The sequence below is a fragment of the Manis javanica genome, chromosome 12, assembly GCF_040802235.1.
Source record: "Manis javanica isolate MJ-LG chromosome 12, MJ_LKY, whole genome shotgun sequence".
Lineage (NCBI taxonomy): Eukaryota > Metazoa > Chordata > Mammalia > Pholidota > Manidae > Manis > Manis javanica.
In genome coordinates, this window is record NC_133167.1 from 80,314,282 (window position 1) to 80,331,824 (window position 17,543).

The following is a 17,543-nucleotide window of genomic DNA, read 5'->3' on the forward strand; positions in this document are numbered from 1 at the left end:
GCTTTCCTTGCACGTAGTCACACTGCTCTGACTGTAATTACTCTGCCTTGCTTTTTCCAGAGGCCCTCACCTTCACCCTATTGTGTCTAAGCCCAGGGTCCCTGTCTCAAGCTGAGCCTGGGCAGCGACGCAGCCATGGGAGGAGGAGACTTTGCTCGGAGATGGTGAAGATTCAGGCCTCTGCAGAGTCGGGGGGCGGTGAGGATCTGCGCCTCACCTCTGTTGGCCCCCAAGTTCTCTCCTGATGGCCCCTCTGCGACTGTGCCTATCTTAGGTTGTTCCTCCCTTGAGGGATCTTACCCGTCTCTGGCTAGCCAGCCATCCTCCGTGGCCAATCAGGGCGATGTGAGGCACGTGGGTGAGAGAGAGGCGGCGTCAGTTTTCTGTCTCCATGGCTGCTTATGCCTCCGCGGGCTCCGTGCCCAGTACCTGCTTTAGGGATCCCTTGCCAGCCGGCACGGTCCCAGCTCAGGTAATATATTTTGAGGAACTCAGGCCATTTTTTATAACGTAAGATACTTCTTCCAAAACAGCACAGTAGTGACGTTTCAGAAAAAATCTGGTTTGAGAAGGCAGGAGAAAGATCACAGAACCAGCAAACAGGAAGAAAGGTGAAAAGATTGGAAAAACCTCAGGGCAAAACGCTGGGCATAGCTGGGAGCTCTCCCCCTTCTCTCTTTAACTGAAGTTGTAGGTGATGTTGGGTGCCGAGGGAGGCAGACTTCTGAGGGGTGGGGGAGGGTTCACCCTCATTTTGGGAGCTGACCGCTGTGTGATAACGTTTGACCAGCTGTGTGGGGAGCCAGCGAGGGCCTGTAACAGACACGACCTCGCCCCCAGATAAGCACTGCTGCTGGCATCTAGTTCTTTACCAGTTTAGGAATAAGAAACTATAAATGACAAAAGACTTGCAATTTACAATGGTTAAAGAGCTGAGGAGAACTTACAGTAAGACATTGGATATAAGGATATTTGGAAATATCTGTCATGTAAAATACTGAATAAAGTTTAGCATTATTCCTTTGACAGTGCTTTCCAGGTAATTATAGATGAGATAAATGTAAGCCAAATTAGCCAAATTTTCCCTAATGAGGAGAAAAAATTCCTCTGTCATGTTCCAGGAGGCCTCTGGAAAATAACAAGAGTTACTTAGAGGTAAGAGCACCGTTCTGAATTTGGTGTTGGTGAGACAAGGGGCCGTGGGTTTAGGCAGAGTAGGGTGAGGGCCTCCGGAGAAAAAGCAGAGCAACATCATTACAGTCAGAACAATGTAACAATGTGCAAAGAAGTCCCTAGCGAAACTGTGTGATAAGCATTACACAGTCAGTCACACTAACTCTCTAGGGTGAAGATACCAGAGTGGAATATAGACAATCTTCAGTGAAATCAGTTCAAGCTCAGGAGCAACTCGGCCTGGAATGTCTGAGTGTTCTGCAGATGAAGAAGAGTATCTCAGCATAACCTGTGACTTCTCTGTATCAGTTAGATCATGACACTATAAAATTTACCTTAGCTTGCAAAAAGGCCCAGCTTATTTGTAACTGTACCTATATGCTGTGTTTCCTTCTCTGATCCTAACCAAGTAATCCGCAACCTGAGCAAAAATTCATTTAGTAAACAAGCCAGGGTATAAACATCTCAAAAAGTTAAGAAGTAAGATTCTTAACACACTTTAGCAAACAGGGAACGACCCAGCCCACCTTGCAGGCAGGGCACGTGGTCTTAATTGACATGCTCCCAGAGGGACACTGCTATCCTGAGAAAGAATCACAGCAGCAAATTTCTTCTGTTACTCATCAAAAATGAGCATTCTGGGACCACTCAACAAGTCTGCACCCCTAGCCCTTTACCCCCATTCCTGAAAATCCTCAACTGCGCATACATCCCCTAGACAACGAGCCAACCACAAACTCTCAGGTCCCCTCCTGGCATGAGCTAGGAGCTCTGTCCAATCACTTTAACTCTAAATTAAAGCCTCTAACCTTGCTCTCCTACCTTGAGTGTTTGCGAAGTTCATTCTTCGGCTCAGTGAACAAGAACCTGGGCACCAAAGGCACCACGAAAAGGCATGGACTTGTCCTCCCTACCCCGGCAGACTGGTCAAAAATTAGATACAGAGCAAAGAAAACTGAGTATGATTACAGTGCTTTCTTAGTATGCGGAACTAACGACCGCAGGAGGTTCACACTCCCGTGAAAAGCCCGCCAACTGAATCACACCCAGTAAAATAATGAATACCCTCTGTGTGTTCCAGTTGTACTCTTCCTGTCTTCCTCCACCTCTAGTGGAAAGAGCCAAAGCATGTATTCCCTTATCAGAGGAAACAAAGCAGGAAATTCCACCTAAACTGGAGAATTTAAATCCCCAGGCAGAGCCAAGCACGATGTCAAAGGTCACACCCCACATTTGGCCAAACAAAAATACTGTTACTCTATTTGTAGCCCGAATGAGTAACTGTAAAATCCAACAGCTACAAGCTGATGGAAGGTGGAAGGGGCATAAAATCCCAGTGTTTAAGCCGACACAGGCACACGGTCCTAGTGCCATTCCAGTTCGTCTGCACATAAACATGCTCTAATACGTCACTACGCTCCTGTCAGCGGCCCGGCGATGTAACTGGCGCAGCTCAGCTGGCTGCTAACTCGCTTCAGGCCAGAGTAACAGAATAGCAGCCCGTAGGAACAGGGACACCTCACCGGGAGAGGGGACCTTTTGTGCAAAAGGCAGGTCACAGACGTCAAAGTTTGCTTCATAAAATTCAATGTCATTTTTTAAAGTGAGTCCCTGAAAGTCCCAGCAAGCCACCCAGAAACAAGCTTAGTAAGGGCACATGACCCAGGGGGGTGGGCGGTGGGGGGTGGTGTCCCCATTTCCAATCCCAGCGTGCATTTACACAGTTAAGGGGCACAAAGAACTCAGGGAAGGAACCTGCGGGTGCATTTCCTTAGATTCTGAAATGCTGTCACACTTCATTTTCTCTCTCAGATTTCATTACTCCTCCTCCCAGACCTCTCCGAATACTTATTTGAAACACAAATGGGGGCGGGCAGTGTGAACGAGGTCTAACTTGGGGCTCTGAATGGCCAATTGCACAAGAAGCAACCTCAGCTATGGCTAGCCTAAGGACCAAAGCCATCAAGGGCTTGTCTTTGTTTAAAGTATCTCCATAATTTCATCACAGAAGAAGTAAGTAGGATTTTTGGAATGAATACAGTCAGCATCTGACAGAACCCAAGAACATGTCCTCTATTCAGGGGAATCACATGGCACAATAACCATACACCTCAGATTTTTTCCTTAGAACTACAACTTAGAAAGCATGCAAGCTAATGGCAATGAATTCTGAAGCAGACTGACTTCAAACAGGCACCCTCCCGTGGTTTAAGTGGAAAAAAGCATTCAGCGTTAAGGCGGCATCATCCGTACCAATGCAACATTTTCTCCATTTTACTTTCTATCTCCCCTATCCTCCACCGTTAGCTCAAAATAAACCAGTCACGCTAAGGAATGCATGGCACAAACTTTAATATTTATACTAATTAAGTAGCTTGAAGCTCAACTAAGATGAACAGATGAAGACTATTTACTTCAGAGCTAGATGCCACTGTGAAAAATTCAGACGAGAAAGATCATGAGAGGGGGCAGTCTCTAAAACGGAGGTGACAGGTGGTGCGGGGACCAGCGCTCTAACAGGAGACACCCCCCCAACAAACACTACAGTGTGGGCACGGGAATTCTCACGGCTTGTGATAACCATGCTTTAAAGCTTTTGTTTTTAATAATCCAAATTCTGCTTTATTTTTATTTTGTTAAACTATGTTCTCAGTATAACTAACTATCAAAGGTATCAAAATGACATGCACAGAAATAGAAAGCACCTTAAAGGAACATTCCAGGAACACTGGAATGTCATCCACAAGACCGCAACAAAGCAGTGTGGTCCCAGCTGGGCAGGGTCCACTCAGAGCCAAGGGAGGCTGTAACTCACACCAAAACATGCCTAATTACTGGACTTTTTAACCCTAATACATGTCCTTAGCATTAAGTTTTTTCATTGCCACAAATACCTCAGACAAGAACAAAAACAGCAATAAAAACCTTTGGTGAAGTCTTCTACAACGTAAAGCCATGAAATACCGTATTTAAAATCAGCGCTATGCCATAACCTGAAAGCCTGCGTGTTAACAAACATACATATAATAAATATAAATTCAGGCCCCGCATACGCATAATTGATTGTTTCCTGAATTCTAAAGGATTCAAGAAACCATTTCAGGGGGGAGCCTAGTAGACATAATGTTCTTCATGTAACTGTAGATTAATGATAACAAAATAAAAATAAATGGAAGGGAGGAAGGGAGGAAGAGCATCAGAGTTAATACCATTACCTTTGTGGTGAGACAGAGCTAAATTTAACATAGAGCTCCACTTACTGTTATAAGGCCACAGATTAACTGGTGAATAGCCTTAGTTTCTTCACTTCTAAAATAGGGAAGGATAACAGAGCCAACCTCATAGCATACAATTTAACATAATTAGCACAATTCCCATTGCACAACAAATACGCAATAAGTATCAGCATGTATCTATTATAAGTGCTTCCTATCAAGCATGAACTCAGGAAGGTAAGTTTTCCATGGAGATTATAGGACCAACCTTAGATAGGCTGGTGAAGACCAGACTCTATTCAATACCCTGGAGATGTTACTTTTGCAAAGGCAACGTGCTATAAAGGATTTTTTTCCTTCTCTTTATTTTTCCAGTCAGCTCACACAATACACTTCTTGTTACTGAGAGCCACCAGTAGGGAAGCTCACTGTAATTAAAAGATCGATCTTCTGGAAACAATGCTTAATAACAGGCACAAAAAAGTGTGAGTAATTCTGCATTTTCAAACACTGTCCTCAAGTTAATTTAACCTGAGCTCTTTGTGAACCACCTAGGAAGTCTAGAATCAGTACGTACAGGCTGAAATCAATGGACCACAGAGAAGAGGAGACAAACTCCAATTGGCCACCTCATTAAGATCAGGGGAGCCTTGTGCAAAAAAAAAAAAACAGGTGCATATAAAAAACAGGTGCATTTTATATGCTCCAGATGAAAACAGTTCAGATTTGCAATGGCAATATTTTGTATTTTGTGTGTTCTCTAAAGGACAAATCTAACTTTATGCATATATATATATATATATATATATATATATATATATATATATATATATATTTGTGTGTGCTGCAGGTATACTGGGAAAAACACTTGCTATATTGAAAAGACAAAAAATAAAAGTGGTTCTGAGCAAAAAAAAAAAAAAAAATACTCAGCAAAATATTGGCACACCAAATTCAAAAATACATCAAAAAGATCATCCATCATGAACAAGTAGGACTTATTCCAGGGAAGAAAGGATGGTACAGTATTAGAAAATCCATCAACATCATCCACCACATCAACAAAAGTGAGGACAAAAACCACATGATCATATCCACAGATGCTGAAAAAAACATTTGACAAAATTCAACATCCACTCATGGCAAAAACGCTCAACAAAATGAGTATACTGGGCAAGTACCCCAACATAATAAAGGCCATATATGACAAGCCCACAGCCAACATCATACTTAACAACAAGAAGCTGAAAGCTTTTCCTCTGAGATCAGGAACAAGACAGGGATGGCCACTCTCCCCACTGTTATTCAACATAGTACTGGAGGTCCTAGCCATGGAAATCAGACAAAACAAAGAAATACGAGGTATCCAGATTGGTAAAGAACAAGTCAAACCGTCACTATTTGTAGATGACACGATAGTGTACATAGAAAAACCCTAAAGACCCCACTCCAAAACTACTAGAACTGATATCTGAATTCAGCAGAGTTGCAGGACACACAATTAATACACAGAAACCTGTAGCTTTCCTAGACACTAACGATGAAGTAGCAGAAAGAGAAATCAGGAAAACAATTCCATTCACAACTGCATCAACAAGAATAAAAATACTTAGGAATAAACCTAACCAAGGAACTGAAAGACCTACCATACCCTGAAAACTACAAGATACTCTTTACAGAAATTAAAGAGGACACTAGCAAATGGAAACTCATCCATGCTCCTGGCTAGGAGGAATTAGTATTATCAACATGCCCATCCTGCCTAAAGCAATCTACAGAATCAACGCAATCCCCATCAAAACACCAACAGCATTCTTCAACAAACCGGACATATTTTTATGAGATAAAAAGTACAGCATTTCATCAGGAGTAAGAGCGAAGCATAGATCTCCTACCTTGCGGTGCTGAGCATCGGGGTCCGTGGCACTGACGAAGTTAGAGGCACACATCGAGCGAGTAAAGGAAGTAAACAGCACCCTTGCCTCACCCAGAGGCTGAGGCGGCCCAGAGAAGCAGGCTGGAAGTCAGGCAGACAGAAAGAGAGACACTCCTCATGGATACCCAGTCGGGCTGTCGGGGTCTGATTCCAGACAAGCGGGCCTTTGAGAAGCCGCTGAAGCACAGCCTCAGCCTAGACTCTCGCAGGTGCCCACGGCCTTCCTCAGTCCCTCGCATCCAAGGAGATGCCTCTGAAGGGGAATCCTGGCCTCCACTCAGGTGACTTTCCCGGCTCCCAAGGGAGACGGGGGAGCCACTGAGGGAGACGCAGGGGAACCTGTCACTCGAGACTTTGAGATCGGCAGCCGGGCTAGTCCCATTTAAGTGGCTGACGAGCGCCCGATGTTGTGTGCCATAGATGGCTTCCTTCTATAAGAACAGTGAAAGAAAAGGCAGGCTCGGATGCCTATACTCACCTCGGAAGTTATCCCGGACGAGCCCCCAAAAATGATGCAGCTTCTCACACCACAAGGGTATGAAACTAGAAGTAATTTATGCAAATAAAACGAAAAGCCCACCACCGCATGGAGGCTTAACAACATGCTCCTAAATAACCAATGGATCAATGACCGAATAAAAACAGAGATCCAGCAATATATGGAGACAAATGACAGCAATAACTGAACAACGCAAAATCCGTGGGACAGAGAAAAGGCGGTGCTAAGAGGGAAGTACACTGCAATACAGGCCTACCTCAGGAAAGAAGAACAATCCCACATGAACAGTCTAAACTCACAACTACCACAACTACAAAAATAAGAACAAATGAGGCCCAAAGTCAGCAGTAGGAGGAACATAATAAAGATTGGAGCAGAAATAAATAAAACCGAGAAGAATGAAACAATACAAAGAATCGATGAAAGCAGGAGCTGATTCTTCAAGAAAATATACAAAATGGATAAACCCCTAGCTGGACTGATCAAGAAAAAAAGAGAGCCTGCACACAGAAACCGAATCAGAAATGAAAAAGGAAAAATCACTACAGAAACCACAGAAATACAAAGAATTATCAGAGAATACCATGAAAAATTATATGCTAACACACTGGATAACCTACAAGAAATGGACAACTTTCTAGTAAAATGCAACTGGGCTAGTTCCATTTAAGTGCCTCACGGGCATCCGATGTTGTGTGCCACCGACGGCTTCTATAAAGACAGTGAAAGAAAAGGCAGGCTTCGATGCTGATAACTCACCTCCCACATTATCCCGTACGAGCCACCCAAAATGATGCTGGGGTTTTTCTTGTCTGCGGACGGGAAGAATGAACTTAAGAGAACACCCAAGCCAACATAGGAGAGGCTTTTAGTGAGAGATACAGTGACAGGACAGATCTCCTGGCTCACGGCGCCAGGAGGGGTCAAGAGAGCCCATAGTTGTGTGTTGCCTAGGGATTTTATAGGCAGTTGAGGATTTGGGGGGACCCTATAAAGGCTTAACGGTGTGGACTTGTTAAGGGGTCCCTGAATATTTAAAATCAACTTAACACACGAAATTTAGTGCTCTGGTTTCTCCCTGGGATACCGGCGTCTTGGTCGGGGAGCATATCATTCAAGGCCGCCCGCCCAGTTCGCAAGGTGGGCTGAGTTATTGTCTATCTGCTAAAGAATAAGTTAAGAATCTTACTACTTCTTCACCCTGATGCGGAGAGGTAAATCCCAGATATCATAGTAGCTCCTCTCCTGACAGTAAATTAACTGCAACCAACAGAGCCATCCAGATTTAACAAGTCATAACTCCAAGTTCTAGGCAGAGCATCAAAACTGAGACTGGATTAAAGACGGCAGTGTGAGAAGTGAGACAGAGACCCCCTCCAAAACCACATATAATACGAAAATATAATTAACACAACTAGTCCTGAAAGAGCACCAGGAAACAAGGCTGCAGCAGACTGCATATACCTGGAGAAAGCAGCGGATCTCATGGAACAGGGCACCAGCACCACTCCCCCTGAGACCCGGGACATCCCTCCACTCGGTGAGCAGCTCCAGAGAGGAGAGGTTCTGGGCACTAGAGGGCGCCACATACAAACATATAACGTCAAAGGAACCTGGTTCAAAGCAAAATCTCAGCACCAGAGAAAGGACTGAGACTGAATTAATAAATCTTCCTGAAAGAGATTTCAAAATAAAAGCTATAAACATGCTCATGGAGGTACAGAAAAATATTCAAGAACTCAGGAAAGATTTTAGGAAGGAGATCTAATCACTGAAGAGCACAATGTAGGGTATTAAAAGCAGATTAGATTCGGTGGAGGAGACGACAAATGAAAACAGAAACTAGGGAAGAGGAATACAAACAAGATGAGGCACAGAGAGATAAAAGGATCTCTAGGAATGAAAGAATACTGAGAGCACTGTGTGACCAATCCAAACGGAACAATATTTGTATTACAGGAGTGCCAGAAGAAGGAGAGAGAGAGAGAAAGGGATAGAAAGTGTCTTTGAGGAAGTCATTGCTGAACACTTCCCCAATATGGGGAAGGAGATAGTTTCTCAGGCCATGGAGGTGCACAGATCTGTGAACACAAGGGACCCAAGGAGGACAACATCAAGACATATAATAATTAAAATGGCAAAGATCAAGGATAAGGACAGACTTTTAAAAGCAGCTGGAGAGAGAAATGAGACCACATACAAAGGAAAACCCATCAGGCTATCATCAGACTTCTCAGCAGAAACCTTACAGGCCAGAAGAGAATGGCATGATATATTTAATGCAAAGAAAGAGAAGGGCCTTGACCCAAGAATACTGTATCCAGCATGACTATCATTTAAATTTGAAGGAGGGATTAAACAATTCCCAGACAGGCAAAAGTTGAGGAAATTTGCCTCCCACAAACCACCTCTACAGGATATTTTAAAGGGATTGCTCTAGATGGAAGCACTCCTAAGGCTAAATAGGTGTCACCAGAGAAAATAAAATCACAACAAAGAAAGCAAACCAACCAAATACTAACTAAAAGCAAAAAAATAAAATCAACAATCCACAAAAGCAATCAAAGGAAACACAAAGGAGTACAGAATAGAACACCTACCATATAAAGAATGGAGGAAGAATAAGAAGGGAGAGAAATAAAGAATCATCAGACTGTGTTTATAATAGCCTAATACGAGAGTTAAGTCAGACAGTCAGATAGTAAAGAAGCTACCCTTGAACCTTCGGTAACCACGAATCGAAAGCCTGCAACGGCAGTAAGCACGTATCTTTTGATAATCACCCTAATTGTAAATGGACTGAATGCACCAACCAGAAGACACAGAGTAACAGAATGAATAAAACAGCAAGACCCATCTACATGCTGCTTACAAGAGACTCACCTCAAACCCAAAGACATGCACAGACTAAAAGGAAAGGGATGGAAAAAGATACTTCATGCAAACAACAGGGAGAAAAAAGCAGGTGTTGCAGTACTACTATCTGACAAAATAGACTTCAAAAAAAGAAGGTCACAAGAGATAAAGAAGGACATTACATAAGATAAAGGGGTCAATCCAACGAGAGGATATAACCATTATAAATATCTATGCACCCAACACAGGAGCACCTACATATGTGAGACAAATACTAACAGAATTCAAAGGGGAAATAGAATGTAATGCATTCATTTTAGGAGACTTCAACACTCCACTCACTCCAAAGAACAGATCAACCAGACAGAAAATAAGTAAGGAGACAGAGGCATTGAACAACACATTAGAACAGCTGGACCTTAGACATCTACAGAACTCTCCACTCAAAAGCAGCAGGATACACATTCTTCTCAAGTGCACACGGAACAATTTCAAGAATAGATCATATACTAGGCCACAAAAAGAGCCTCAGAAAATTTGAAAAGACTGAAATTGTACCAACCAGCTTCTCAGACCACAAGGGTATGAAACTAGAAATAAATTACACAAAGACGACGAAATGGCCTACAATCACATGGAGGCTTAACAACATGCTCCTAAATAACCAATGGATCAATGACCAAATAAAAACAGACATCAAGCAATATATGGAAACAAATAACAACAATAATTCAACAAGGCAAAATCTGTGGGACTCAGCGAAGGCGGTGGTAAGAAGGAAGCATATTGCACCACAGGCCTACCTCAGGGAAGAACAACCATCCCATATGAACACTAAACTCACAATTAACCAAACTAGAAAAAGAAGAACAAATGAGGCCCAAAGTCAGGAGAAGGAGGGACATAATAATGATTAGAGCAGAAATAAATAAAACAGAGAAGAGTAAAACAATAGACAGAATGAAAGCAGGAGCTGGTTCTTCGAGAAAATAAATAAAATAGTAAACCCCTAGCCAGACTTACCAAGAAAAAAAGAGAGTCTACACACATGAACACTACTAATTCTGAAAGCGCGGCCTCCGGCGGCCTCTCCCACTCCGCCCCGCCGCGGGTCCCGCCTCACCCTCTGCTCGCCCGGCCCTCGCCCTCGAGGCCGCCGCCGAAAACCTCCACACGCGGCAAGACGCCCGCCGGCCTCCCCGCCTGCGCGGCCCCGGCCCCTCCGCCTGGGGCCCCGGCCCGGGCGGCGGCGGCAGGTCGGCGGAGCGGCCCCGAGCCGGGCCCAGCGAGGACCCAGCACCCGCGTCAGTCGCTCCACGGCCCCGCGGGCCCCGCGCCGCCCGCCGAGCCGTCGCACGAGCGCCCCCTCACCGGCTCCACCGCGCCCACAGGCGGAGGCAGGGGTCCCCGCGGCCACGTACCTTCTGGCCCACAGAGCCGTCGCTGTCGCCTTCACCCCTGAAGCGGGGCCGCTCTGGACGCTCCGCCGCCAAGTCCGCGGTGGCGGGAGCCTCTTCCCGGCCGGGCTCTCGGAGGCCTTGGCGAAGCGGCGAGTGCGGCGCCGGGAGGCCAGCGGGCGAGGTCGGTGCCGTCGGCGCCTCCGCTCCGGGAGGAAGGCGAAGCCGAGCACAGCGCGGGTCCACCATCTGGGCTACCCCGGGCTCGCTGCGCGTAGGAGACGGAGGGAAGGAGGGACGGAGGGAAGGAGGGCCGGAGGCGCCCGGAGAAAGACGGCGGACAGGACCACGGACGGAGCCGCGGGAGCAGCTCCTCCTGGCGGCGCTCGCGAACCTACTGATTCTTCAATACGGCAACTGCGGCGCCTGCAGCTACTACGCAGCCGCCGGAGGTACGTTTTCTGCGCGCGCGCCCAATGGGTACCTGCTCCGCGGAGCCGCTCCCTCATTGGCCTCGAATGCCGTCAGTCGTGGGAGGCCCTGAGCCTGACGTGCCACGCTCATTCGCCGCGGCGGCCTTATGATGGGGGCGGGCCTGCGCGGGACGCTGCACGCTCATTGGCCGCGAGGGCTGTCCGACCGGGACTTTGATTTTGTTCAATGTACTTTCTAATTTTTCTTGAGATGACCCACGTGTTATTTTTATTTACTTATTTATTGATTGTGGTGTCATTAATACACAGTCACATGACGCCCGAGGCGGCGAGTCGGAGTGTGAAGATCAAAACCACGGCCCCGAGCCCTCCGCCGCGGCCCCAGCCACGCTCCCATTGGCTGACTGCCTGGCGGCACCGTGGGATCATTGGGCACGGCCGCCGTCAGTCAGAGACCGGCCGGCGCCGCTGCGTAAGCAGCCATTGGGCTCTCGGGGAGAACACGTAAGTCCGGCGGCTGCGCAGTAGCTGCAGGCGCCGCCGCTCTATTCAAGATTTAGTAGCGTCGCTAGCGCCCGCGGGAGAGCGACCTCCCGCGGTACCTTCCTCAGGGATGAAGGCGACAGCGATGGCCTTGCGGGCTGGAAGGTAGGTGTCTGCGGGGCGCGGGGACCCCTGCCCCCGCCTGAGGTCGCGGTGGAGCCGGTGAGGGGGCGGCCGTGCAGGTGGCTCGGCGGGCAGCGCGTGGCCCGTGGGGCCGGGAAGCGGCCGACTCGGGGTAGGGGCTCGCCGGAGCCGCAGCTCCTCATTCCGGGACCCGGTGGTGAGCGCGGCTGGTCTCCGCCCCGCGGCGCGCGTCCTCCCGGCTTGGGTCCGCGCCGCCGACCTGCTACCGCCGCTCGGGCCGGGGCCTCCGGCGGAGGGGACGGAACGGGCGGCTCAGACGTGGAGGCCGGCGGGCGTTTTGCGTTGTGTGGATTTATCCGACGGGCGTTTTGCGTTGTGTGGATTTATCCGGCGGGGGCCTCGAGGGCGAGGGCCGGGCGGGCTGAAGTTCAAGGGTGACCCGCGGCGGGGCGGCGGGGAAGAGGCCGCCCCGAGGAAGCGCCTTTAAAATCAAAAAATGTTTCATGAGGTATCGTGTTTTTTACTTGGGAATTAAGTTTCTTTACTTTGGTCTGGGAACTGACAGTGCATTTTCTTGTATTTAAAAGTTTATATCTTTGTGTCATTTCGGTTTGTAATCTGCAGCTGAGTAATTTATAACTAGCCACAGAGATTCTGAGACAGGGACCATGAGTGTAGTCAGAGTAGCATGACGGCCTCTGGAAAAAGACCCCTACCAAAACTCCCTATTAAACAATGAAGCAAAATCAGAGTCACGTTAATTCTCCAAAGTAAAATATCAAACTAGGAGTATAAGATTTCTTCAGTGAAGATTAGTTAAAACTAAGAAGCCAGAAGTAACCTGGCCTGGAATGTTTGAACATCCTCCAGATAAGAAAATACCTCAGCATGGCCCATGTCTTCATTGTGTCAATTAAATGAGGCTATTGTAAAATTTTACTTTAGCCTGCTCAAAGGCCTAGTTTATCTTTAACTTTGCCCAGATGCTGCTTTTCCTCCTCCAGCCCCTAATCAAGTAATACGTGACCTGGGCGATCAAAATGGCAAATAAACTCAGTCACAAGCAACATAGTGAAAGGCAGGAAGGATCCTATCTTAAAGATAAGATTGCATTTTTTTTTAGCAGATAACTATAATTTAATTTCAATTACAATTAATTTTGCAAACAATTACAAATACAAATTAATTTCAGCACCTAGCAAGTGCCTTGAACAAAGTAATTTCTCAAATATTTGTTGAATAAATGACTGCTTCTATTCTTAAAATTGAAAGTTACTTAGCTAGACATCTTACCAAAAGAAGATATTATGCATGTTCAGAGGTTTTCATGTGAACATTTCTGTTACTTTCTTCCTCTCCCCAAAATTCTACACTGGTAATCTTTTAAAGCATCCATTTAGTGGTTTTTATGATAGGCTTTAAATGATGGCTTTGCTTACAGAAGCCTTCACACGTCTTCAGAAAAGTGTTCTTGGTGTTGTCATTCATTCATTCATTCATTCATTTATTTACTTATTTATTTATAAGGTTGCATTTTAACACCCAGGAAGTTAAGATGTAAGATTCTTTATTATTTTTAAGGTATTATTGATATATACCCCTAATAAGGTTTCACATGAAAAAGACTGTGGTTAATACATTCACCCATGTTATCGAGCCCCCCCATACCCCTTTGCAGTCACTGTCCATCAGTCCATCAGTGAAGTAAGATGCCACAGATTCACTATTTGCCAAGAAGTAAGATTATTTATTTACTTATTTTATTAAGGTATTATTGATATACACTCCTATGAAGGTTTCACAGAAAAAACAATGTGGTTACTACATTCACCCCTGTTATCGTGTCCCCCCTGTACCCCATTGCAATCACTGCCCATCAGTGTAGTAAGATGCCAGAGTCACTATTTGCCTTCTCTGTGCTACACTGTCTGTCCCCCGGCGCCCTCCCACACCATGTGTGCCAATCATAATTCCCCTGAATCTCCTTCTCCCTCTGTCCCCACTGGCCCTCCCTCACCCCTCCCCTTTGGTAACCACCAGTCCCTTCTTGAAGTCTGTGAGTCTGTTTCTGTTTTGTTCCTTCAGTTTTCCTTCGTTGTTATACTCCGCAAATGAGTGAAATCATTTGGTACTTGTCTTTCTTCACCTGGCTTATTTCACTGAGCATAACATCCTCCAGTTCCATCCATGTTGTTGCAAATGGTAGGATTTGTTTTCTTCATATGGCTGAATAACATTTCATTGTGTATATGTACCACATATTTTATTTATTTGTTTGTTTTATTTCTTTTCTTTTAATTTAATTTAATTAAATTTTATTTTTGGTATCATTAATCTACAATTACATGAGCAACATTATGGTTACTAGACTCCCCCCATCATCAAGTCCCCACCACATACCCCATTACTGTGACTGTCCATCAGCATAAGATGCTATAGAATCACTACTTCCCTGTGTTGTACTGCCTTCCCGGTGCTCTGCCCCCCACATTATGTGTGCTAATTATAATGTCCCTTCCCACCCCCCCATCCCTCCCCTCCCAGCCATCCTCTCTAGTCCCTTTCCTTTGGTAATTGTTAGTCCATTTTGGGTTCTGTGTGTCTGCTTGCTGCTTTGTTCCTTCTGTTTTTCTCTTTGTTCTTATACTCCACACATGAGTGAAATAATTTGATACTTGTCTTTTCCGCCTGGCTCATTTCACTGAGCATAATACCCTCTAGCTCCATCCATGTTGTTGCAAATGGTAGGGTTTGTTTTCTTCTTATGGCTGAATAATAATCCATTATGTATATGTACCACATCTTCTTTATCCATTCATCTATTGATGGACACTTAGGTTGCTTCCTTTTCTTGACTATTGTAAATAATGCTGCGATAAACACGGATGCATATGTCTTTTTCAAACTGGGCTGCTGCATTCTTAGGGTAAATTCCTAGGAGTGGAATTCCTGGGTCAAATGGTATTTCTATTTTGAGTTTTTTGAGGGACCTCCATAGTGCTTTCCTCAATGGTTGAACTAATTCACATTCCCATCAGCAGTGTAGGAGGGTTCCCCTTTCTCCACATCCTCATCAGCATTTGTTGTTGTCTTTTGGATGGTTGCCATCATAACTGGTGTGTGGTGATATCTCATTGTGATCTTAATTTTAATTTCTCTGATGATTAAGCAATGTGGAGCATCTTTTCACCATTAAGGTTCTCCTGATTGACACAATACTTCCACTGCCATTCCCCAATTCTTCAGATGCAAATAATTTTTCATCACTTGTGTCTGTAAACATATTCTTGAAAATATTCATTGTGTGTGTACTTAGGTATTATATTGGGGGTCCTACCCTAGGAATTGAGGCCCTTCTCATTTTGGGGACCCCTGTGTTTTTAGCACAGTGCCTAACACATACTAAATACTTACTGAATAAATGAAGATTCCTTCTATTAATAAAAGGGTCATAGTCTCTTGCTTTATAGACTCTACAGGCTTTCTATTACCAATTCATAATTAGAAAGGTAAATAACTGAGAATAAGTGATAGCATCTGTTCTCACAATCTGACATTGCTACAGTATAAATATATGTGATCAATACACTTCCCTCACTGAATACAGTATACAATACCCTTTGTATATTGATATTGTATGCTACAGAGTTACTGAAATCACTTATTTCTAGTTGCTTTTTGGTAGATTCATTAGGATACTACATACTCAGTCATGTTATTGGCAAATAAAGAGTTTATTTCTCTCTTTCCAATCAGTGTGCTTTCTATTTTAGTTTTTTTTTTTAATCTTTTCTCACTTTCTAAGACCTCCAGGATAATGTTGAATAGAGGTGGTAAGATAGGATATCTTTGCCACATTCTTGATCTAGAGAGAAATTATTTAGTTTTCCATTGTTAATGATGATGTTATCTATTGGTTTTACCGTAGATGAGCTTTGTCAGATTGAGGACATTCCCTGTGTTCCCTGTTACTGAGAATTATAATTGTTGGGTGTTGAATTTTGTCAAGTGATTTTACATGTACTTATCATGTAGTTCTTTTTTTTGCATTACTGTGATGTATGTCAGTGCATACATTGCTGGATTTGATTTGCTAAAAGTGTCAGGAATTTTCACATATATGTTCATGAGGTATATTGGTTTATAGTTTCTCTTACCACAATATCTGTGTCAGGTTTTGGAATCAGGATAACACTAGCCTCATAAACTCACTTGGAGTGCTCACCATCTTCTATGGTATAGAATAGTTTTTATTTAATTGGTAATATTTCTTCCTTAAATGTTGAATAAAATTCACTAATGAAACTATCTTGGTCTGCAGTAGTCTTTGGAATTTTTAGTCTATGATTTCAATTTTAGAAGTTACATGTAGAACTTGTTCATCTATTTCTTCTTAGTGAGTATTGGTAGTTGGGTCTTTTACACCTTACCAATGATGTTTACTTCTTTCATAAACTTATTCATAAGTTTCATATATTTTTAATATTTTTAGGATGTGTAGTGATGATCTCTCTTACGTTCCTGATTTTGATTATTTGTGTTATCCCTATTTTCTGGATTAGTCTGGCTGGTATTTTCAATTTTGCTAATCTTTTCCAAGAAACCGCATATGGTTTAATTGATATTCATTATTGTTTGTGTTTCTTATTTCATTGATTCTGCTATTAGCTTTATTTCCTTTCTCTATTATTGTCTCATTTACTACAACTTTTTTTTAGTGTTTGCTTTAGTGTTTACAATTTGCATCTTGAACTTATCACAGTTAACTTTCAAATAAAATTATGCCATTTTGTGTACAATCACAAACCTTAAAACTAAGCTTCCATATGCTCTGTTTTTATATGTTAATATATTATAAATCCCATGATATACTATTATTTTTAAGGTGTCAATTACCTTTCGAAGAGATTAAAAATTTTGAGAAATATTATTTTTAAATATTTACCCCCATTTCTGGAACTCTATTCCTTTGAGTAGATGTGAATTTGTGTCTGGTATTATTTTCCCTTTGCCTGAAGAAATACGTTTCATTTCTTGTAGTATAGATTTGCTAGATATTTTCTCAACTTTTTTTTTTTTTTTGTCTGTAAAGTCTTGATTTCACCTTTGTTTTTGTAAGGTATTTTCTGGGTAGACTGTTTTATCATTTCAGCCTTTAAAGATGTTGCTGCATTTTCCTCTAGTTTGCATTTTTTCAAGAGAAGTTTAATAAAATTTTTCTTCTTTCTCCTTTATATTAACGTTCTTTTTTTTCCCCAAAAGCCTTTCGAATTTTCTGTTTATCACAGGTTGTCAGGAGTTTGGCTATCATGTGTATTGGTGTGGTCTTACTTTTGTTTATCCTTCTTGGATATTACTCAGACTTTTGGTTCAGTAGGTTCTAAATGTTCATTCATCTAATTTGAA

At 43.7% G+C, this 17,543-nt stretch overlaps 1 protein-coding gene and 1 pseudogene across 4 annotated transcripts in view; one reads left to right on the forward strand and one right to left on the reverse strand.

Annotated features, from left to right (window-relative positions):
- LOC140845146 (uncharacterized) overlaps positions 1-11,740 on the reverse strand; it is a 66,385-nt gene extending 54,645 nt beyond the window's left edge. For 2 of the 4 annotated variants that reach the window (XR_012123868.1, XR_012123867.1), the window contains exon 1: positions 11,101-11,733. Coding sequence is in view for 2 of the 4 variants with exons in the window: in XM_073218884.1 (XP_073074985.1) it covers positions 11,101-11,325 (225 nt within the window). In the remaining 2 variants the exon portion in view is untranslated. Of the gene's footprint in view, positions 1-11,100 lie in introns of all 4 variants that reach the window. The other 2 variants (XM_073218884.1, XM_073218883.1) reach the window with 2 other exon arrangements.
- A 287-nt stretch (positions 11,741-12,027) lies between these two features.
- LOC140845148 (disintegrin and metalloproteinase domain-containing protein 2-like) overlaps positions 12,028-17,543 on the forward strand; it is a 57,021-nt pseudogene continuing 51,505 nt past the window's right edge.